This window comes from Globicephala melas, chromosome 15 (genome assembly GCF_963455315.2).
Source record: "Globicephala melas chromosome 15, mGloMel1.2, whole genome shotgun sequence".
In the NCBI taxonomy this organism is placed as follows: domain Eukaryota; kingdom Metazoa; phylum Chordata; class Mammalia; order Artiodactyla; family Delphinidae; genus Globicephala; species Globicephala melas.
In genome coordinates, this window is record NC_083328.1 from 1,736,838 (window position 1) to 1,759,885 (window position 23,048).

Below are 23,048 nucleotides of genomic sequence, written 5' to 3' on the forward strand. Positions count from 1 at the left end.
CTTATGTATCCTGGGCCCCCTCCCCCAGAAGCCAAGTCAAAACGGAAACCACTGGACCAGGCTGCTGGTGTGTGCTGGAGGCAGAAGCTCCGCCCTGTGCCCCCGCCAACCCAGGCACTCATAGCGCCGAGAGCCAGGAACCTCGGCGCCAGCAATGCCACGGGAGCCTGGTGTCTTCCACCGGGCCTCGCAGCTCCCTCGCCCACCTGTGCACCTGGCATGCAAGACCAACACTCTCCCGGGCTAACGTGCCTCCCCCCATCTCACGGGTCCTAAGGGTCTCCCTGCGAGGTGGGCGGTATGTCTCCTGCCACCCAGGGTGACGTGCTGGGTTATGTGGCCTCCGACGACACGGCGCCTTCCCAGCCCACTTCTCAAATGAGAACAATAATGATCCTTCCTACCTCGGCAGGAGGCGGTTGAGTTGCTGCTCAGACCACTGGTAAGGACTCCAGCGAGGCCAGTGGGCAGCGAGGCGCCCGGGGAAGCACTGGGAACCCCGCCTCGGGTTACAGTGGGGACTCAGGAGATGCTCCTCCTGGAGACACACCATCCTCCCATTTGGCCTCTCTGACCCGCTCCAACAGCCCTGCCCAGGGCCAGGTCTGTCACCTCTCCTGCTGGCTAGAGACGGGGCCCTCCTCACAGGAATCCGCGTCTCCTCAGGCCCCTCCAGCGCAAGCCCAGATTGCAAATGAGGCTTTCAAGCCGTCGAGACCACCGCTCCCAGCGCCAGCCGCTCTGCACACCTGACGCCCCGCCCCGCCCACCAGGCCCCGCCCCACCAGGCCCCCTCTCCCGCGAGACCCCGCCCATCAGGGTCGCCCAGGCTCTAGTGGCTCCCGGCACGTGGCCGCCCTGCCCACAGACTTGGGCGGGAGCCAAAACAACTCAGGGAAAGAGGCCTGTTTTTTAAAATTTGTTTATTTTAAAACATGAAACCCAAGCTGAATAGAAACCACAGAAATTACATTGACGAGATTTTTAGTATTTGCCAAGAAAAATAAAGCCCCCAGAGAAATAAAAATCAAACCCCAAACCCAGTTAAAAAAACAAAAACAAACAAAAAAACCCAGAAACACAGCGACAGCAACATACAGCCATGGCCCTACGGAAGTTGGAGAATGCCAAGCGGTTCAGGCCTCAGTTCCCCGCTCAGGACGCGAAATCACCTTGTGGGTGGAATGCAAGGGCCAGGAGAGAAGCCTGGGAGGGGGAGTTTTAACAAAATTACTTCGAGAGATATATGTAACAAATATAAAGTGGTACGGCACACAACCATTATGGTTAAAAAAAAAACAAAACAAAACCGCCCAAGAGGCCCTGGTCCCCGCTCGTCCCCCCATTTAGGGCTGTCACCCACGCACCCCTCCCGGCCGGGGCGGGGGTCCTGGGGTACGGAGGGAATGGAGCTTGGACTGGGATTGCATAGTGAGATGGGGCGGGCGTGGAGGGGCATATAGGATCAGGGCTTCCGATCAGGCCCTACACCAGGCCAGGGGAGCTGGGGGAAGCGTGCGCCTACACAAGGAGCCCCATCGGCGAGCGACCGGACTGGAACCCCTCCTGCCCGCCTAGCCCGTCAGGGGCCTCGGGGCGTCTCCCTCCCATCCACGTGGTAGAGGACCACTGCCCAAGATGCTGCAGGGCCTGCGAGGGGCAAGAACCACAGGTGCAGGGGTGGGAGCGGACGAGGGTAAGTCACCGGGACGGGGCGGGTTAGGAAACGGCCTGAAATTAAACAGCAAAAAGAAAACCAAGGGCGAGATGCGCTCCCCCTCCAGGACCGAGGCTTGGTCTTGCACCCCTTTTAACCTCCCCCGTTTTCCTTTCTTCCGCCTCAGTGAGTAGAAGGAACTGGGCGGAGTCAGATGGGCGGGCAGACACGCACACGATGCACGCACGGAGGGGCTCCGAGCGGCGCAGGTTCCCGGCGCCCGGCTCTCACGCTATGTACATTCACATTTCGGCCTCGCGGGCCGGGCGGCCGTTTGTGCTTCCGAGCGGCGCCCCAGGCAGCACAGCCCGACGCCACCCCTCTGATCCGAGGCCGCGCGGGAATGTTCCGCCCAGGCGGTGAAGCCCAGAAAAACTTGTCGGTTGGGCTGTGGTACCGCCATATATCTGTATGTATGTATATGTGTGTGTGGTGTGTGTGTGTACAGTGGGGGGCCTGGAGCACAAGGTGCCTTTCAGTGAGGTTTGGCCGTGTGCGAAGGCTCAGATGCGAGGCTGCGGGCCCTTAGGCCCACCTGGAGCACCCCCGTGTTTGCCTACTCACTCCCCCAACCCCGTCCAGGGCAGAGGCTGCCCCAGGAACGGGGGAGATGTGACCTAGTCCCAGGCCCACCCATGCTTTTGGTCCCAGATACCAGCACAAAGAAGGGATCACAGAGGAAGGTGGCCTCTTCCAGGCCACCCTGGGGAAGGGGTGCCCTGCCGCTCTGGGAGAAAGAGCCCCCCATGTCTGTAAACTGCCGGGCCGGCTGCTGTCTGCCCCGGCCTGGGGCCTCGTGTGGCTGCCAAGTGGCTCTCTGCTGCCCCTGGACTGACACAGGGCAGAGGCTGCACCTGGCCTCTCTTGCTTCAGGCTGGCTGGGCAGGGCTGGGACCGGCAGGGGACTTTCCAACTTGATCTGGGGGTAACACCCCCATCTGCGGCAGGAAACACAGCAAACATTGTACACTACGCCAAAAGCACCTTAGGGAAGCCTTGTTCCCGCTTCACAGGTAGGGAGACTGAGGCCACAGGGACCTCAGTCCTACAGCCCAAGGGACATTCATTCCTGAGGACACGGTCCCCTGGCGCAGCGCCTGCCCAGGGAGGGTCTCCAGGCCCTTGGGCTGCCTCTCGATCTTCGACACCCCCCAGCAGCACCACGAGAAGAAACACCTCCTCCAGCCCGACTCCCAGCTGGCTATCCTGGGACTCAGCTCCGGCCTGGACTCGGCGTCACACTCGCGGGCTTTGGGTTGGCCAGGGGTGTTTTCTCTCGGAGGCTGGAGTGAGGTCAGTGGTTAGTCCCAAGAGGGGCGGCAGGGGCCAAGGGCACATTCACAGCCAGCTCGGGTCCAGCCCCCCGGCCGGCTCTGGGACACTGTGCCTGTCCTGGATGGAAAGGGAACCGAAAAGGGGGTGCCACTCGGCCCGCCACCCCGCCTGCCCTAGAGATGACAAATGTGGTTAGTGCAAGGAATGAACCGGATGAAGCTGTCAAGCCTCTGGGGTGGGGGAGGGGTCTTGGCACCAAGAGGGCGGCCAGCACTCGATGAGCAGCCTGGGCTCCGCGTGGCACCCGCTGTCTCCTGCCGCTGGGGAGGGCTGGGTGCCACAGGCGGGGTGGGTGCTGAGGGAGAGAGCGCTGCTGGGAGGGAAGCAGAGAAAGTGGGGACCCGATGCAGAGAGCCTGGGGTGGGGTGGGGTGGGGGGCGAGGGAAGGAAGGAGTTATAGCTGCTGCAGAGGCATGTGAAGGCGCCACAAGAGGGTCTCCACGCGCGGGAGACAAGCAGGCGGGTGGGTCCACACGGCCGTCCCTCCAGACGCCCAGCACACAGGGAGCACCGCGCTGCCTACGAACTAAGAGGTGAGGCACAGAAGCATCGAAGGGGCAGAGAGGCATCAGAGCTGTGGGAGGGGTGGGGCGGGGCAGCTGCCAGGCGAGGAGACGGCAGGGGTCCGCAGGGACAGCACCAGCACGACACATCTGGCCCAGCGCAGGGCTCTGCAAATCCCCGAATCCTCGGAGGCAGAGGGGCACGGGGCTGGGGGCCAGGAGGGCCCGGGCGTCGCTGGCAGCACCCCCAGGTGTCCAGGCGTGTGAGCCAAGGAGAGGGTGCGGGCCCAGAGCCCCTGCGTCGCCACCAGCAGGAGCCTGCCGGGCATCTCCACACCCCTGCAGGAAGGGGAGGAGGGGGGGCGAGTGGCCACAGCGCGCCGGCAGCAGGCCCGGGGTGGGTGCGGAGGGTGCGGCAGGCAGCCGCGGGTGTAAGCAGCAAGGCCGGCCCGGGGAGGAGTGGGGCGATTGGCACGTGGGGCGGGTGGCTGTCGGGCGGTCTAGTGCCCGCTGCTGCTGGAGTTGGGGCGAGGCTGGCTCGTGGCGAGGTACTTCGCTCTCATGCTGGAAGTGTACTGCAGGGAGACAAGGGGAGGGGGCAGGGGGTCAGCGGGCACTGGGCACAGCAGGGCAGGGCCTCCATGGGGTGTGCCGGAGCACCCCGGGGTGGGATGGGGCAGGACCACGTGGCGGCACAGCTGACAGAGCCCTGGGAGAAGGGGTTCTGGGAGGGGCCAGCTGGTCCAGGGCCTGGACTCCTGAGCCCTGGCCGGGGCTGGGGGCAGTGACAGCCCCGGGGGGCAGAGGTCTGGCCGCCCACTCCCCAGGCTCCGGACGGGGACCAGCATCCTCTCCCAGTGAGATGAGCACAGCAGCCCCTGCTCCCGACTTGGGCGTGTGGCATCAGGCCAGGCAGCACTCTGCCCCGGCAAGAACCAGAGCTTGGAGGCTCCCCACTGCACCCGGCACGGGTCCTCCTCCCCCTGCGGGATCCTGGCTGGGCGGCCAGGAGGAGTGTGTGGGCTCAGGCTGTGCCCAAGGGCCCAGAGTGGCGGACACCACAGGTCACAGGAGGGAGAAGCCTCCACAGCGGCTCTGCCCCGTCACCCCTGGGGAGGACCCCGAAGCCACCAAGGCCCCTCAGGCTGGGGGTGATGCTGCCACCCACTCAGATGGGAACCAAACTGGGGGCTCCTTGTGGGTCATGGACGCAGGGACAGAGGCAGCTGGGGACGGGGACAGCCAGCACATCTCGGCCACTCTTGTCCAACCTGAAGCATGGAGGCCTCACTTGATACACATGCATGTGCACGTGTGCTCACAACGAACACACGTGGAAGAGACGTGTGCTAAAACCAAGCAGTGTGCAAGGGGCCACACGCCCATCCGGGGGACAAAAGCCAAGGCACGTGCCAAGGTTGCCAGCGGGAAGGAGCCTGGCAGGCTGACCCCGCAGCCACATGCCCCCAGCAATCCCTGGGGGCTCCGAACCCGAGGCCACACACCGCAGTGTGCAGATCAGGACAGACGATCTCCCTGGGCCCCGAGAGCCCTCCCAGGATTCCTGGAAGGGGGAAGGTTGTGAGCGCCCGTCAGCGGCCACGAAGGCGAGCTGGGAGGAGGATGGGCGGGCACTGGGAGCCATGTCATTCCACGGACGTGCAGCACGGGCTGGGGGGCGGTGGGCAGCAGCCCAGACCGCTGACGAGCCCGAGCAGGTGCGTAGCGCGGTGTGACGGCCGCAGCGGCTTTGTGCCCCTCTGCACGCGGCTGTGTGCACTTCCAGACACGTGGGGCGGCCCTTCGAGGGCCGGGCCTGCTGGCCGCACCCCAGGGCGCCAGGCACAGGTGTGCACGCGCACACGGGTTTGGGTGGCCGACTCGCTGGGAGGTGACGGATGGGCAGGGGCCAGCTGCAGCTGGGCCAGGGGTGAGGAGGGGGCTCTGTGCAGGGGCTCACTGCCCCTGATGCGAGGGTGACAGCCCAGGGCCAGGGTCTCTGTGGCTGGGCTAGGGGCCACAAAGCCCGCCCACCTGCACTGCCGCAAGCTGGCCCCGTGGGCGCTGAGCCAAGACAGCGCTGGGCCCTGTCTGATGAGCCAGCGCTGGCGATGGGCTAGCGGTGAGCAAAGGGTGTGAGGCACGGAGGTGTGGGTGCGCAGGCGGTGCAGGGCAGGGGACCCAGGTGGGTCAGTACCTGTCACTCTGAGGACACAGCCACCACAGCGTTCAGGCACTGTTCATGGGCTTAAACTGCCAACCCGTGTGGCCGCCAGAGTCCAGGGCAGCCAGATAGCGCTAGGAGGGCCCGGGGTGGGAGTGCAGGAAAAAGAGAGAGAGAGGGGGGCCTCAACGCCAGGGTGAGGGCCGGCCCACAGCAGGCCTGGGGTGCAGACCAGAGTGCTGACAGGAGGGTGGCCCGAGCATGACACGGCCTGAGAACCCGCACAGCCTGGGCCAGGGCACCCCAGGCCTGCTCTGTGCTGCAGGGCATGACGGGGCCGCCCCACGCGCAGGCGGGTATTTCTGAAGCAAGGTGGCCCTCAGCCTCTCTAGCCCTGTTCCCTGAGGCCCACCACCTCCAGGAAGCCCTCCAGGGGCCCCGGCCTCTCTACAAGCTCCTTTCCCACCCTGTCCCCTTTCTGTGTCTCATTCCCAAGACCAGAGGGGACACCAGGCACAGATGGAAGAGCCAGGAGACGAGACCTGGCTTGAGTCCAGGAAGTTGAAGAAGGAAAAGAAGAGGAAGCAGGGCTGGGGTGGGAAGAGATGCAAGGGCCCTCGCAGAAGCTTGTGAGCTCACCCAGCCCCGTCTACACAGGCCAGATGCCTGCCTGAGAGCCCTGGCTGGGACCCACACTCAGGGCCTGCACTGCCTGTGAAGACCACAGCAGACACGAGGCGGCGGGGCGGGGCCCCTACCCACCCTCCGGCCCCAAGACTTACTGAAGGCGGCGGGGACTCGCGCCCGATGAGAGGGGTGTTCTCACAGCGGGGATTCTGGAAATTGGCATTCTGACTCCTGAGGTGAGAGGAAGGGGGGCTGTGAGTGCCCACTGGCCATGGCAGTCCCAGCCCTGGGCCAACGGGGCCCGTCCTGGAGCTAGCAGGACTCCACGCATCTTCCCCACCACTCTGCATACTGCCTGCCAGCAAGGGCCTGGGGTCCCGGGAGCCCGGCACACAGTGAAGGGCTCCGAGCAGGCCCATGGTGGCCACCGGCCAGCCTCAGCCCGGCCCCGCCGGCTGCCTGCCCACCACGTGGCCAGGCCCAGGGCCCTTGGCAACGTCATTCCCTGCATGAAACCAGACGCTCCATCTGACAGAGTGGCCTCCCCGTGGCCTCGACCCAGGCATGTGGGAGCAGCAGGCCAAGCCCACCCAGAGCCCGGACGGCCCCCGGGAAGGCCCCTCCGCCATCCGAGGCCCCACCCCTCCCCACTGCATCAGCTCAAGTCCCTGCTCCCTGCGGTGGGGCTGCGTCCCCACTCCAAGCCACGGCAGCCGTGCGTGCCGGCCACAGAGTCCCAGGCAGCCCATCCCAGGGCTCGGGGCTGCCGTCCCAACCTGGGCTGCCCCGCCCGCTCCCAGCACGCCTCACTCACATGTACTCGGTGACCGGGGCGTTGCTGACAGTGTGTGCTGCGGCCGGGATGCTGGTCTCGCTGCCATAGCTGCTGCCGCAGCTGTACAAGCTGGGCATGTGGACGCGGTAGAGGCTGTCGTGTGCCGGCCTCGGCCCTGGGGCGGCCTCCTCCCCCCCATCCTCATCAGGGCCCCTGCAGGGAGGGACCCAGCAGAGCTTCAGGCCCTGGCGTGAGGCAGCCAGCCACAAGACCCACAGGGGCTCAGCTCTTGTGCAGACACAGCTGCTTCCAATCCTGGTTCTGTCACCTACCCACAACGGGACTGTGGGTAAGTCGCCCGGGGACACCAAGGAACCCGCACCTCCGCCTGTGCACACGGACACCAACTGTCTATTAAAAAAAAGGGACAGGGCCCCTCCTGGGGGAGCACAGAGGGCCAGGTGCCTGCCATCCCAGCCCGCCCCGGGAGGCCAGAGCCCAGTCCTCCAGACTCCGCCGCCCTCTGGCTCCCTGCCCGCCACTCCAGCCAGGCCGCTGCAGGGCGAGCCCAGGGAGCCGTGGGCCAGGCCTCTGGTGCTCCGGTGTGTGGTGCCTCACACGCTGCCTGGTCTGGACGGGACTTGGGACTGGGCTGCCTGGTGGTGAGGGTACAGGCCAGCCAGGCCTGGGCTCACGTCCCACCTCCCCACCACCGGCTGGGTGGCCTTGAGCAGAGGGTCCCTCCGCCGTGCCCCTCGTAGTGAGACAAGTGGGGTCGCAGCAGCAACTGACCAAGTGCCAATTCCCAGCCAAGCCCAGGGCCAAGCGCTTGCGTGCGGCGGTTCATCTAGGGCTCACGTCACGCTAAGAGCTTGTACTCTTCTAACCCCCATCCTACAGGCAGGGAGTCTGAGGCCCAGAGTGGTTAAGTGACTTGCCTATGGTCACCCAATGAGCAAGGGTACAGCTAGGACCTGAATCCAGGCCATGAGGTTCCAGGGATGTGCTCTCAGCCACTCCCCTACAGCTGCCATCTTTACGACCGCCCCCATCACCACTCCCATGAGAACCACTGTCATCACCATTCTCCCCATCCTCAGCATCACAATCACCACACCACCTCCAGCACCACCGTGACTAGCACCATCGTCACCATTACTGCCACCGCCAGCAGCAACACCAACCCAACAGAAAATAGTAGAGTAGAAATGCAGACGAAAGGAAGCGATCTGAGCTGGGTTACTTGCCAGGCAAGGTGGGCCGCCAAGAAACAGCCACAGCCCAAGTGGGAGACACAGCACAGGGGCTCGAGGATGGCGGGCCTGGCACACCCGTGCACCACTCAATCCAGCACTGACTACGGAGACTGAGGCAGGGGCCACCAGGACCACTACTTCAAAGATAAAGACACAGTGGCCCATGGGAGGTAGCTGCCACCCTGGTCACCCAGCTGAGGGGGCCCCGGAGGCCAGGGCCGTGTGGGGCACTCCCTGCAGAAGCTCTGAGTCCCCCAGTCAGCTGGTCTCCCCCATCAACAGCACTGCACACCTGCACCCAGGGGTGGGGGGACGGATGAGACATCCTGAGCCCAGTCAGTCAGAAGTGGGGAGGGCTGTGGGCACAGAGCCAGCAGCAGCAGGCAGGGCACCCCGGTTCCCCCTGCCTGCTCCGGACTCGAGTGTCGCCTGGACCAGGACCGCCTCTGGGCTGTTGCTACAGAGGCCCCGGGAGTGTCAAGAGGTGAGGAGGCCTTCCTGCCTGTCTCCTAGCTATGACATGGGGTGTCCAGAAGACACGGCCCCAGCTGCTGTGTGGCCTGGGGCAGGTTCCAGGACCTCCCTGAGCCCCTCACCTCTTCTGCTGCCAGGTGTGTGGGACACTGCAGACGATGGAGCTGAACATGAGGGCTGTGACAAAGGAGAAGAGGGCCAGGTAGATGAGGCCCTCGACGCCATCGTAGCAGAAGCCTGTGAGGGCCTGCACGTAGTCCTGAGGGCAGGCGGACGGGGACACAGACAGAGAGAGAGAGAGAGGTGGGGAGAGAGAGAGAGAGACAGAGAGGGGGAGAGAGAGAGAGAGAGGTGGAGAAAGAGAGACAGAGAGAGGGGGGGAGAGAGAGAGAGAGAGAGGTGGAGAGAGAGAGAAAGACAGAGAGAGAGAGAGAGAGACAGAGAGAGAGAGAGACAGAGAGAGAGAGAGAGAGAGAGAAAGAGAGAGAGACGGGGACGCACAGGGTGAGATGAACTGTGCACAGGTAGCCCCCAGCAGCCTGCACCGCCCCCACTCGAGGCTGGGCAGAGGCCCTGTGACTGCTCCCCGCCTCCTCCCCCACGCTCCCCCTAGCCGCTCCCCTCCCCCACCTAGCCGCTCCCCTCCCCTGCCCCCCACCCCTCCTAGCTGCTCCCCTCCCCCACCTAGCCGCTCCCCTCCCCCTGCCCTTGCCTAGCTGCTCCCCCTCCCTCACCTACCCGCTCCCCTCCCCCACCCCTCCCCTAGCCACTCCCCCTCCCCTTGCCACTCCCCCTCCCCTTACTCTGCCCCTAGCTGTTCCCCACTGCTCCCTGCCGCTCCCGTGCCTGCCCAGCCATGGGCCGGCCCTAGGAGATGGCTCTCACCAGGTGCAGGCTGCGGCAGTCCACCAAGGCGGTGAGGTGCTGCAGGTTCACCTCCGTGCCGTTCAGCACCTCCTGGACACGGAGCAGGGGGTCCTGGAGGGCGTGGACCACACAAGGTCAGCACAATGTTCCGGAAAGGGTCCTGAGCCTGCCACAGGCCTCCCTCCACCCCACACCCTGCCGTCGAGACCCCCTTGACCCCCACAGTCCTGGCACAGGCCCTGAGGACCCTTGGCTTTGAAAAAGGGGGACCCCCAAGTCTGTGCCCTGGTCTCAGGGGGCTGCTGAAGACGTGAGGGGGACAGCGAGGAGACGGACGCACAGCACCTGCCCACGTGGCCACCAGGGCGGGGCCTTCGTTGTAACAGGAGAAACAGCAAACGCCCGCGTGTCCCCTGACACGGGCCTGGTTCTTTCAAAAATCACGTTTCAAGGAACAGTTTAAGACAATGGAAATTTTCAGAATATCTTAAAGGACAAAACACTGTCCAAGATACTCTGTGCAGAGTGAGACTGGTCCTACAGTGTATGTGTGTGTGTGTGTGTGTGTCTGCATTGTAAAACCTACCAAAAATCCTCGGGGACATGAGGGGAAGGATGGCAGGTGGCAGAGAAGGCCAGACCCCCCAGCAGGGTCCCGCAGGAGGCAGCCTGAGCAGTGTCTGCACCCCACCTCCCTTTCGTGATGCGAAGAGGGATCCCACTGGCTCCACTGACCACACCCACAACCCCTCACCTTGGCGGCCGGGTGCTCCCGCGGGACGGTCTTCAGGAGCTCAGCCACCACGTCCTGCATCTCCACCAGAGCCTTGTGGCTGCCCGACAGCTTCTGCTCCACAGAGAGGCCGGCTGATTCCAGCGGGGGTGGGGGCAGCTGTCTCTCCCTCCCCGAGGGCCCCACCCACACGCGGCGCAGGCCAGCTCCAGTGCCCTTGGCTTCTGCCGGCCCAAGGGGCGTCCAGCCTGTGAGGCCACGAGCTCATGGGGTGGGATGGCTGTGCCCGGCAGTCTGCTCTGTGGGCCTGTGGGACACCTCTTCTTGGCCCCCCAGATGACCACACACCCCAGAGGCAACACAGTGAAAATACAGCGTCTTTAGAGCAGATAAACAGTGCTGAGGACCCCAGAGGGCCACACAGTTATGTGGAATGACAGGCAGTGGGCTACATGGCTTCCCTTCAAATTCCATCATGACAACATCCATCCAGGTATTCCACAGAGCAGGCACAGGACCCCTGCTTCCATGGGGCTTCCCTGGGCTCCTCCCACACCCGCCAGACAATCGGCTTTGCCCTATAGGGATGGCTGGGGCAGCCTGAGAAATGAAAGGAGTCCCAGGGATGCGAGGGCATTAAGCAGGCCACCCCAAAAGGCTTGCGCTGAGGTTGTCAGGGTGGTAACCCCGGGGGCAGTTAGCAATGTCAGCGTGGCGTTCGCCCAACTGCCCCCCGACAGCTCCTGGGGCCCCAGGGGCCCGACGAGGTGTGAGAGTGGGCCTCGTGGTCTGCGGGCACCTGGGGGCAGGGGCCAGGGGACCAGATGCTCTGCGGGGCCGGAGCAGCCGAGCTCTCACCTGCTGGAAGGGGTTGGCGGCACGGGGTGAGCAGGCCAGGTAGTACTGAAGGATGTCTGTGGAGAGAGGTCAGGGCGGCTGAGCCACTCCAGCCGTCCGCGTGTGCTGTGTGCGTCTGCATGTGATGTATGTCTACACGTGCGTGTTTGTGTATACGTGTATATGGGTGTCTCCACGCCTGCATGTATGCTAGACACACGTGTGCTTGCTTGTATATATTTATGTGTATGCCAGTATCTGCACGTGTGCACGTACACGTGTGCGCGCACCTATCTGCATGTGTGCGGCTGTGTCTGCGTGTCGTGTGTGTAGGTGTATCTGTGGACACGTGTATGTCTGCACACGTGGGTGTCTATGCGCACGTCTGCACGTGTGCACATTTACACGTGTGCACCTGTCTGTATCTGTGAGCGTGCAGGTGTGAGGGGGCACATGGTCTCCAGGGAGCCTGGGGCCAGGGCCCAGGCCCTTCTCCTCTGAGCCATGTTCCTGAAATGTGCACAGTTCTCTCTTGGGGGGCGGCCTCGTATCTCCCCTCCCTGGGGAGCAGCAGACAGGGCACTGGGGGTGGGCAAGGAGTCAGAGGTCACCTGGGCGGGCATCTGCTCCCAGGCCAGTTGGGCAGAACAGTTCTTAGGCCAGAATGTCACCCCAAAAAGGGGGGGCATGAAGCCGGAGCGTGCAGGTGGCCTGCTCATCCCCATTAAAACAGGTGTTGATTCAGTGTCCAACGTTCAGAGATGGGGATTCACTTATAATTCTGATTTTGAAAACCTAAGATCTTTCAAGCCCAGCCAGAGCTGGGGAAGAAGCCTGGGACCCCAACTGCCTAACACCTGCCCCCCCACCCCCGCCCTGTGCTCTCTGGTCCCTTCTTGGCGGCTCTCTGGGATCCAGTGCACGACGTGGGCCAGGAGTGAGGTCCATCACGGCCCAGGGCAGCCTCTCCGCGCCGCACCCATACTTGGCCGCCAAGATCTGGGTTCCTGCGGAACTTATGTCGGAAACATAAGGAAGCCCCACGCTTGACTTTCGCCACCTGTCAACGGAGCCAGCGCAAGGCCTGACCCAGATGGCCTGTGGCCCTGCAGGCGGCAGCTGGCACTCACGTGTGGCTGGGACTGCTGGGACACAACTGCAGACTCACCCCCGCTCAGCACCGAGTGCTCCTCCACCATCCTGGTCACGTAGGTGTCGGGGTCCACGCAGAAGTCGCTGGAGCCCTGGGGTGGGTGCAGGCAAGGAGGATGGGATGACTGAGCTGGGCGTCCCCCCGCCCCAGACCCCTCAGCTCTCAGGGGTGGAGCCTGGTCCCCCAGGGTCTGCATTTGGCTCAGGAAGGTGGCGTGAGTCTGCGGGCGGCGGGGACTGACGGGCCGTGTGCCCGCGACAGGCCCCCAGGGGAAGAGGGGAGGGGTGATGAGTGTGGCATCCCCCACCCCACCCCCCGTGCTTGGCCAGCAGACGGGGACCACCTGTGCTCTCCATCACCTACCACAGACACGGCCAGCTCCAAGCCCAGTGCGCCCCAGCTGATGATTAGGGCCAGGACCCCCAGCAGGCAGACCCTTGGGGCAAAGAGAGTCAGTCAGCACCCTCCAGGCCGGGATGAGGGCTGCACCCCGTGCCAGGCTGGACCCACAGACAGGAGGGTGGGACAGGGCTGACTCGGGGGACATGGCGCTGCAGGTGCCCCACCCCCTCCCCCTGCCCTGAGGGCCCACAGACTCACCCGACCAGGATCCCCTTGGAGCTGCGGATGAGGCCGACCAGTACCAGGAGGCAGATGGCCACGTCGAACAGCAGCAGGCCCAAGTAGCCCAGCCACCTGGGGGCACAGCGCACACATGGGCCGGGCACGGGGGCCCAATCCCAGGGCGGCAGAAAGGGGGTGCTGGGGCGGAGCCAGGCAAACAGCCCAGAGGAGCTTCCACAGGCAGTTCTGGGATGTGGAGGCTGCCCTCACTCTTGCAACGTATGTCCCCATGGGGGACTCCTGCCACAGTGACCACCAGTGGCCCCAGCCCCTTGCCCCAAAAGACCTCAGGCACTGCGAGCTGGGCGCCGACTGGCCCATAGAGACTAGTGGGAACCGAGCGGGGCAGGAAGGAAAGAGGGCCGCACCTGTACCAGTCATAGAGGTCCACCTGCTCGGCCAGCGCCTCCAGAGACACGGCTGGGTTCCTCCAAAATGGGATGGCAGCCGTGTAGCCCAGCAGCGTTTCGAGCAGGCTCTGCAGCCGCTGGACCGCCCGCAGGGGCTCTGGCCGGGCGGCCAGCTGCCGCTCCAGGCTCTGCAGGCTGGGCTCCGCCGAGCGGTTCAGGGCAGCTGCGGTGTCCCACACCTGCGCCAGGTTCGGGGTGGCGTGAGCCGGGGCACGGGCCCGCTCCCACACACGCCCACGCCTCGCTCCCACACACTGGGGCACACGCGCACACACGCAGTTTAGGAGCAGGAAAAGAGGCCCCTCCCATGCGGCCACTCACGCGGTCCTGGACCCCCGCCACCGTGCGGTTGGCGTGGCGGAGCGAGTAGGTGGCCCGATGTATGCCGTCACTGGTCTCCCCATTGCCGTAGAACCCCACGGCGATACCGGCGCTGGGACAGGGCGGGGCCGCATGAGGGCACAGGCCCGGGAGCCCCGGCCCGCTCCGCCCCCAGTTTGCCCCGCCCCCGCCCCGCCCCCGGCCGGTCCACCCGGCCCCTCTCCTCTCGGCCCAGTCACCCCTCCCAGTCTGGCCGCGCCCCTCGCTGGCCACGCCCCCACCGGCCCGCCCCGCGCGCTCACCTGCAGACCAGAGTGGCGATGATGACGCACCACGCGGTGCAGCAGCAGTCGGCGTCCAGGTGCTCCTCGCTCTTGCGCCGCCGGCAGCACAGCCAGAAGGAGTAGACAAGCAGGAAGAGGAGGTCCAGGGCGAGGCAGGCCAGCGCGGCCGCCCCCAGCAGCAGCAGCGCCTGAGGGAGGTTGGGAAGTGGTGCTGGAGGTGTGGACCCCCGCCCTGGCTCTGCACCCAACTGCAGTACCAGCGAATTCCACCTGCGCCTGGGCCACGGGACCGGCACGCTCTCCCACTGAACCCTCCCCCAGCCCTGGGGATAGAGGCTCCCAGCACCTGGGTGATGTGCCTGTGGTCACCCAGACTCAGGACCCCAGACTCGGGACCCCTGACTCATGTCTTCATTCCTAGACACCAAGACTCTAAGCCCCACTGGGAGGGCCCAGGTGGGCAAGACCATGGGATCCCTTCTCCTAACCCTGCCCAGGCCCTGTGTGCTCCCCACGGGAGCCCACCACCTCCTGGGCCCCAGAGCCCAAGGCACATATCTTTGAACAGGGATTCCGGCCCAGGCGCTGTGAGGAGGTGCTGGCGGGGGACCCTGGGCAGGGCCAGCACAGTTGCTGACTGGCCACGTGGCCAGGGAAGGCCCTTACTCTCCCTGAGCCTCAGTTTCTCTTTTGTAAACAGGGGGTGATGCTGCCTCCCCACAAGAGGTAGGCAGAGAGTCTCAGGGAAGGCCACCCACACCTGCGGCAGGGCCCTGGGTGTGGGGCCGTCAGCACTGTCACCATCCTCACCCTGAGTGCGGAGACTACTCTGGATCTGACTGCCTCTGTGAGCCCCTGAGCCCCGGGCAGCCTGAAGGGCCAGCACGCTCCGACCACATCCCAGGAGGCACCAGGGGACGAGGAACTGCCCCCCAGCACCCTTCTGTCACTGAGGCCAGCGTCCCCCACGGAAAGCAGCTGACTGGATCCAGCAGTGACACACGCTGCGGGCTCAGTCCTGGGCTGGGGCCTCAGGTGGACAGGGTAACAGGGACACAGCCCAGAGCCTTCATCTGTCACAACAGGCACCAGCCCGGCCTGGCCTGGGCACCACGCTCTTCAGTTTGCCTGGCCCAGTGCTTCACCACCATTTCACCAGTTAAAAAAACAGCCTCAGGGCTTCCCTGGTGGCGCAGTGGTTGAGAGTCCGCCTGCCGATGCAGGGGACACAGGTTCATGCCCCGGTCCGGGAAGATCCCACACGCCGCGGAGCGGCTAGGCCCGTGAGCCATGGCCGCTGAGCCTGCGCGTCCGGAGCCTGTGCTCCGCAACAGGAGAGGCCACAGCAGTGAGAGGCCCGCGTACCGCAAAAAAAACCCCAAACAAACAAACAAAAAACAGCCTCAGAGGAGGTAAGGAGGAAGAACCCATGCGCCCACATCACAGCCTTTCTGGCCACACGTGCTTTGCTGGGTTGAGTGGCAGCTGACACAGGGCTGCAGGGCAGCAGGCTAGCCCTGACCGTGCACACCTCATGGGGGGTCCAAGTAAGTACCACAGAGAGGTGCCCACCCCACGGTGGTGCGACCATGGACACCCCTTAGCTGCCCCTGCCGGCACTACTACAGAGACAAGCAGACCTCAGGGGGACCTGGAAACACCCTCTTCGCATCCTGACACTCAGCGATGTGGCCGTGAGCCTAGGGAGCCACTGGGGGGTGGAACGCCCCAGGCCCGCCTGCCCCCTGCGGGGCCCCCTCGGGACCAGAGGCTCAGCCACAGAGGCACTGGGACCGCTGGATCACAGCGCTGGTGCCCAGCGGCTGTCTCCCAGGAGACAGCTGCCAGGCGGCGGATGTAGGACGGCACCCCCTGCCCTCCCAGCAGCCATCCTGCCCAGCCCTCCATCCCTGATGACCCCCACATCCGAGGCAGGGCTCTCCCACCTTCCCCCTGACCGGGGCCTGCACCTCCAGCCATGATCCAAAGCCACGCGGGTGCCCTGGGGCCGATGTGCTGTTTGGAGGCTGGGCCTCTGCCCTCCCGCGTGAGGTCCAGCACGGGGCACCCTCTTGGGAAAGGCCGGGGCACCGCCACGGGGCTGCAGCACAGGCAGGAGGGTCTGACAGGACCTGGCCACCCTGGCCCACCAGCTGGGTGGGGGAAGGGAGCGGGCCCAGGGTGCTCGCGTCACAGAGGGGACCCCGAGGCCAGTGGCGGGGGGGAGAGAGGTTGTCCAAGGTCACATAGGGACACCAGCCAGGCCACAGCAGGGGGTCTCCGGTGGAAATCAAGGGCCGTCACAGGGACAGGCGCCAGTCATGGGGGAAGGGACTCACCTTAGGGGCCTAGTGTCAGCCACAAACCCCGCCCCAGCCCACAGCACACAGCAGGGTGCGAGAACAGCACCGCCTCGTGGGCTCCGCCTTCACACACACGAGCTGGAGACCAAGCACAGCGGCTGCAGGCCCTGCCGCCCCCGCCTGCGGGCTGCTCCCCTAAATCCTCAGTCAGACCACGCCACACGCCTGCCTAGACGTCTCCACCAGCGACGAGCCCCATTCACCAGCCTGGCCCCCGCCAGCCCCAGCTCGGCCGAGCGCTGGCAGCGACCGCTGGACCGCTGCCCCTCCTGCCGCAGCCGGAGCCCGCCTACCACCCCCCACCTCGCGCCACCTCTCCTGCCGGATCCCCTCACCCGCCCCCACGTGCAGAACACAGCGTGCGTGGAGCTGATGCTGAAATCAGTACATCTACACGCACCCCCTCAAGGAAACCCCTCTTGGGGTGAGGAAGCTGGGGAATCGGGCCCAGGGCAGGCGGCACCCCCGCTGGGGCCCTGAGTCCACCCAGCCTGGCAGCGCATGAGGCCAGGGTTCACACGGTCATCGGGGCTTGCCAAAGAGCTCGCGGGCCTAGACCACCGCCTGGGTGGCGCCAGGACCACCACTCCCGTTCGCCAGATGAGAAAACTAAGGTAAGATAAGCGTCACTGGCCAAGCAGGATCCTAGCGCCTGGGGCAAGGCCGGGGTGGGGCACAGCTGGACTCACCGCTTGTCTGGGAAACGTGTCAGGTGCCAGGGCCTGGCAGGCGCCCGACAGGCAGACCCCCCGTCCTCGGGGCTGCCCGGCTGCTGCAGGAGGCCGGGGCTGGGGCCTGCGGGATGCGAGCCGGGCCATGAAGAACAGAACAAGCAGAACAGGCAGGAGTAGCAGGGCGAGTCTGCAAGGGCGCATCGTCATCCAGCAGGTCAGGGGAGAGCCCTCTGGGCAGAGGCCACCACAGCTGACACTGCCCAGAAGGCGCCGTGCCAGGCCTGGGCACCCGGGAGGCGCACTTGGATCTCCTACAGCTTTGATTTCGTTTGTTTTTTGTTGTTGGGTTCTTTTTTTTTCTTTTTTCCTTTTTTGGTTATCTTTTTTTTTTTTTCCCTAAACCACGAACCATACTACCTTTATAATTAAAACACGAACCCAGAAACCTGTCAGTAGCTCTTTTCAGCCAGCCGTGGGAGGCCCCTGGCCTGCTCCCAGCTCTGCCACGTGAGAGCCAGTGCGGCTCCCGCAGGCCCGGCTTCCTCTTCTGGGAATGTGACATTTCCCAGTCCCTCCCAGCTGTCACGTGGGAGAAGGGCCGGCTTATGGCGATGCTGCAGTCCCTGCTGGTGCCCAGTCCCCCAGGAGCAGAGGTCGAGGGGAGGGACACCCCGGGTGTCCCCACCAGGAGGCAGAACCGCCTGCTGCTGGACAGAGGTGTGAGGGAGTGGCTCCTGCCCAGCCCAGAGGGGCGGCTAGTCTTGAGGGGAACCAGAGGGCTGGGGTTCGAACGCTGCTTTGCCTGGTTCTAGAATGTGACCGTGGGTCAGTGTCCCTGTGCCTCAGTTTCCCCGCGTATGGAACAGGGACAGTGGCGTCACTCCCTTACCTAGCAGGGCTGCTGTGAGATGAAATGAGCTAACACCCATAAAGACTTAGAACAGTGCCTCCGTGGGGAGCCCTCGGGGTACTGCTCCCAGGCCAGCTCTACCCACGCAGCCAGGTGGGCTGGGGAAAGGGAGCCGCTGTCCCAGCTGCTGGGGGGGAGTCCAGGCCGCTCACGGACAAAGTGGGCGTGTGCACGTTCACGCCCACCCCCGCGTATTCATGCCCACACGTGTTCACATGCTCACTCACACCCACACACGTACACTCACACACACATCCTGACACTCACACACACGCACGTGAAGCTGCCGCCCCTGAGCTCCCAGCAGCAGTGCCAACAGCAGCCTGTGGCTGGAAGCTCTGTGGTCTTGGGGGGGCAGGCGGGGAGGGGTTCCCAAGCACCTGGGCATCGGACCCCTGCCAGCGACGGGGAGCGGAGAGAGGCGTCAGCCAGCCGAGGGCAGCCTCACGCACAGGCACAGCCACAGCCACCTGCCTGGGGGCCCTAAGAGTCACAGCCCTGGGGGAGGAGCCTCCTGTCGCACCCCTGCCTCACGGGCTGAACAAGTGACAGGCAGGGGCAAGGCAGGCCCAGCGCCGGGGAGCCCCGGGTCCAGGGCCTTGAGGGTGAGAGTGTGTCCCGGGGCTCCGGGAGGGGTACCTGAGGGCAGGAGAGTGACTTCCAGAGGCTTCCCTGAAGGCAAGGACAGGCAGAGACCCAGGTGCTATATGTCACCCCTTTAGCCCAACACACAGGAAGCCAGGCATCCGGGCAGCTGGGGTTCCGCCCCCTCCCCTCCTGTGCTGTCTGCCCAGCTCCAGAAAGCCCTTCCTGACCGTGATGACAGGGCCCTGTTTCCATCCTTTAAGCGCCAGGTCTGTCTGCCCACACCTCCCCTAGGGGGCGCTGGAAAGGCCTCGCTCAGCTCATCAATTTAGCTGGGGTGGTGCCCCCTCTGGCCCTGAGGCCTGGCCCACAGTGGACACTCGGAAACATGGGGCCCCTGCCCCCCACCCCAAGCTCTGACAGCCTGGGCCAGCTCCCTCTCTGGCAGGACGGCTTCCTCCTGGACGAGGCCAGCCTTAAACCTGGACTCCACTGGGCTGCTCGTGGGCCCCTGGCACAGCCCCGGGAGGCAGGCTGCGGGGCCTCCACCAGGACAGCCTCACTCAGCCCTGTGGAGAGGTGTCAGCACCCTCTTCCTGGATGACACAGGGTCCCAGCCCACTGCTGCAGACCAGCAGAGCCCACGTGGGTGCCGGGGCCAGGCCTGGGGCACCCGGCAGCGGGCGGCTGCTTCCTCCTGCCCAGGGGCCAGCGGGCCTGGCCTGACCTCTGCCCTCGTCCAGAGAACAGCCTTCCCCTGGCATTCCCGTGGCGGCCCCGCCTTCCCTTTCAACAGCCTGGCGTCCCCTCTGAATGGGAAATGTTTGATCAGCATCTGGGCTCTGACCAAATGGAATTTTCCGTCTGTGATGGAAGTGATGTCAGCACTCAGTCAGGCGAGACAAGGCGCTGGGGCCCGTATCCTGACCGCGCGCCACAGCGCTGGCCGTCCGCCACCTGAGCGCGCCTCAAGCACTGTGCTGTGAGGACTTGGCGTGGGCACACGTGCACGGGGCTGGGGGGGGGGCCTGTCCACCCACCCCTCCCAGCCCTACAGCTGCTGTTTCTCAGCCCTAGCCCACCCCACCGGCCCCAAGGCCCTGCAGCCCCGGCCGTGGAATGTATCCACCAAGGAGGCCCCTGCCCGGCCCTGTGCCCAGGCGCTCCCCCCAGGCCCTAAGGCCCCCAAAGTCCCCACCGGCTCTGGAAACACCTGATGAGCCAGAGCTCAGGGTCTGAAGCCTCACTCCGTCCCATTTCAGGCCCAGGCCCACATCTGAGGCCTATCAGGGGACCCGACAAGTCCCTGGCCTCCAGCGGGTCCTCCCAGCCCCGGCGAGGGGACAAGGGACAGGGGCCCGAGGGCAGAGGTGGCCTCTGTGTGAGCCTCAGCGGGCTCCCTGTGCAGGTGGGTGGTCCCAACAGGGGGGGCGGATCCCCAGCTCAGTCCGGCTACAAGGGGGCTATCCAGCCGGCCCTGCAAGGGGAGGGCCATGGTGTGTCACCAGATCTTACTAATAAAAGCCAGTGCAGCAGAGGCTGAGCCCCATCGCAGCCGGAAGGCCACAGCGTGAGAGCGCACAAGGCTGGAGGCCTGTCCCCGCCACGACCTGCTGCGCCCCCCCCCCCCCCCGCCCGCTCTGCTCCTTCGGCACAGCCCAGATGTGGGCTGTCAGCGCACGGGTATGCGCACCACACAGCGCCGGCTCGGGCTGCACCAGGAGGCCCCAGGCCACCAGGCCGGCAGGGCCACGCGTGACCCTGCGGCAGCACCTCCACGTGTCACCTGCACAGGCAGCTCAGCTAGGCGTCCTGGCAGCACGTGGCACGGAAGCCTGCGAGGGAGCACGCCACACGCGGGGAGCACATCAGAAGCACGGACACACTGCCTGCTGAACACGCACCCCTGCCGGCAGAGCCGCTGCCGTGCCACCAGCAACTGACCCCAAGAGCTGGCCTGTCCCGCGGCCAGGCTGGGGAGACACCGCCCCACTGGGAGACCCCCACGGAGGTTCTGATGGGAAGTGTGGGCCCATGGCTGCCCCAAGCACAACGCCAGAGGCGGCTTCCCCACCACCCTGCCGTCCCAGTGGCGGGGCCTCCTTGTGGGAAATCACGTGCACCCAGGCGCCGGCGCTGGCAGGGAGACTTGGGACCAGCAGTCCAGGGGTGACTTGGGTAGGCTCCGGGAGATCGGGCTCTTCCTTCAGGTCATGTGCTAGTGGGGTGGGGCCGGGATCCCAGCCCGGGGGCGTGACCGCAGCCTGAGGTCCCACCGCTAGGAGGGCTGTGTGCCTGCCAGAGCGGGAGCCCCCGGAGAAGGGCTGCCCCCCTCCCCCTGTACCAACTCTCCGGGGAGGTGGCCTGGCCAGCTGGTAAACAGCGAGCTCCAAAGAGGAGGCAAGTCCAAATTCCACCCGGGACGCGGGAGCTCATCGGCCCGCACTGCCGTGTCCTCACGTCGGCCACACCGGCCTCACCACGCACAGGGCCTCCGGAGCTGGCCCGACTGAGGACCACTACACACAGGGTGTCCATACTCAGCGCCAGGCCTGGCCCTGGGGACGGGGGCATGGGACCCGCAGACACAGCTCCTGGTGGGCTGGCATCTCCCAAGACCCCAGCAGTGCAGGCCTGGAAGCACAGACTGTGGGAACCAGGGAGATCGGGGGAGGGGTGCAGGAGCTTCCGGGGGTGCCCTAAACTGCCATTACAGGGTCAGCGGGTGTCCGCAGGGCACGGTGAGGTGTGGGGTGAGCACTCCCAGAGAGGGACAGTGCGAGTGAGGGCCCAGCACCAGGTCCAGGCTGCAGACCTGCGTCCTGGGAGGCCCTGGCAGCTGTGACCAAGGCAGCGGGGCGGCGGCTCCAGTAGATAGGGATGGAGTGGGAAGGGGGAGCCATGGACCCCTCCAGTGCCTCTGGGGCTTGTCCACCTCAGCCCTGGGGCTGCCAAAGGCCCTTCTCCAGAGGAAGAGGCCAGGTCAGGGCGTCCAGGAGGCTGGCAGCGTCCCACACCCCAAGGCACCCTCTAGGAACCCAGAGATGTCCTGGCTGGAGCCCTGGGCCTGGGAGAGGAAAGGGGAGGGGCACCAGGCTGAGCTGCTGCCACAGCTCCTACGTCTGCGGTCTCCCACTGGGAAGGACGCACCCCACATGGCACTGCCTCCGCCCCTAGTGCTGGCCCTCTGCCTCGGCACCCACTGTAGCCAAGCTACACACACGGCCTTGTTGGTGCCCAGACCACCCAGGGCAGGGGTGACACCCAGGCCAGGGGTGACACCCATCCCCCAGGCCAGGGGTGACACCCATCCCCCAGGCCAGGGGTGACACCCATCCTCCAGGGCAGGGGTGACACCCATTCCCCAGGCCAGGGGTGACACCCATCCCCCAGGGCAGGGGTGACACCCATCCCCCAGGCCAGGGGTGACACCCATCCCCCAGGGCAGGGGTGACACCCATCCCCCAGGGCAGGGGTGACACGCATCCCCCAGGCCAGGGGTGGCACCGTCCTCCAGGCCAGGGGCCTGGGGCCAGCAGGGACACCCAGGGCCCCCACACTTGAGTAATTGAGACAGGGTGTGGGCCAGCACAGGCCTCCTGAGGAAAGTTCCAGAAGAGACCCCCTCACCCCCCGGGCCAGGCTGGCTGGGTGCTGAGGGCCGTGGAGCCGAGCTGGGTGTGCAGCCGCTGCTCCCCAGCCCGAACACACTTGGCTGGGGCTCCCAGATGCCGGCCAGAAATTAAAAACAGATTTTCCACCAAGCCAGGCTTGGGTTTCACAAATTCCATGATGGTGAGCTCGTGGCCATGCCTGGAGAAAGCACAGCCAGTGGCCAGCATGCAGCAGCCCGGGAGGGGTCCAGCTCTCTGGCCAAGTCCCCTCACCCTGAGGTCCTAGGTCCAGGCCACCAGGCTGCACAGACACACTCCAGCTGCACCTCCATCCTCACGGGCACACACCGCCGGGCCCCGCCAGGAATCACCGGGACACAGGCCCAGCGAGGCGGGACTTGGGTGAAGCCCCAGAGAGAAGCTCTGGTCGGTCATCCCCCAGGCTCAGCACTCTCTGCTGCCCTCCAGGCCTGTGGGCCACGTGGAAGGACACCGAGGCCCCGCTCTCCCACTGCCCACGCCCCGCCTGCTGGCGGAGGGAACAGACACCAGAGAACACGGCGCCGGCGCGGCCCTCGAAGCCGCGAGCGTGTCTATTTCGGTCCAGTGCCCTAACACGTCTCCCAGCATGACACCCAGAAAACTCCTCTGCTCTTCACCAGCCTGTCTGCAAGCGCCTCTCCACCCGCCACCCCTGGGGGCGCACGCAACAGGCCTCAGATGTAGCCAGGAGCTACCAGACGGGCGGTCACATCATCATCCAGACCAGAGCCCAGCCCAGGGCTCGTCTCCACCCCGGGGCACAGCCCAACCCGACTCGGG

General features: G+C 65.4%; 1 protein-coding gene across 1 annotated transcript in view; it reads right to left on the bottom strand.

Moving 5' to 3' along the window:
- Positions 1-903: 903 nt before the first annotated feature.
- IQCE (IQ motif containing E) overlaps positions 904-23,048 on the bottom strand; it is an 80,616-nt gene continuing 58,471 nt past the window's right edge. The window contains 12 exon segments of the mRNA XM_060284273.2: positions 904-4,130; positions 6,502-6,577; positions 7,161-7,334; positions 8,974-9,110; positions 9,737-9,829; positions 10,473-10,565; positions 11,310-11,365; positions 12,457-12,532; positions 12,805-12,877; positions 13,042-13,137; positions 13,434-13,654; positions 14,099-14,268. Of these exon segments, the coding sequence (XP_060140256.1) occupies positions 4,056-4,130; positions 6,502-6,577; positions 7,161-7,334; positions 8,974-9,110; positions 9,737-9,829; positions 10,473-10,565; positions 11,310-11,365; positions 12,457-12,532; positions 12,805-12,877; positions 13,042-13,137; positions 13,434-13,654; positions 14,099-14,268 (1,340 nt within the window). The 3' untranslated portion in view covers positions 904-4,055.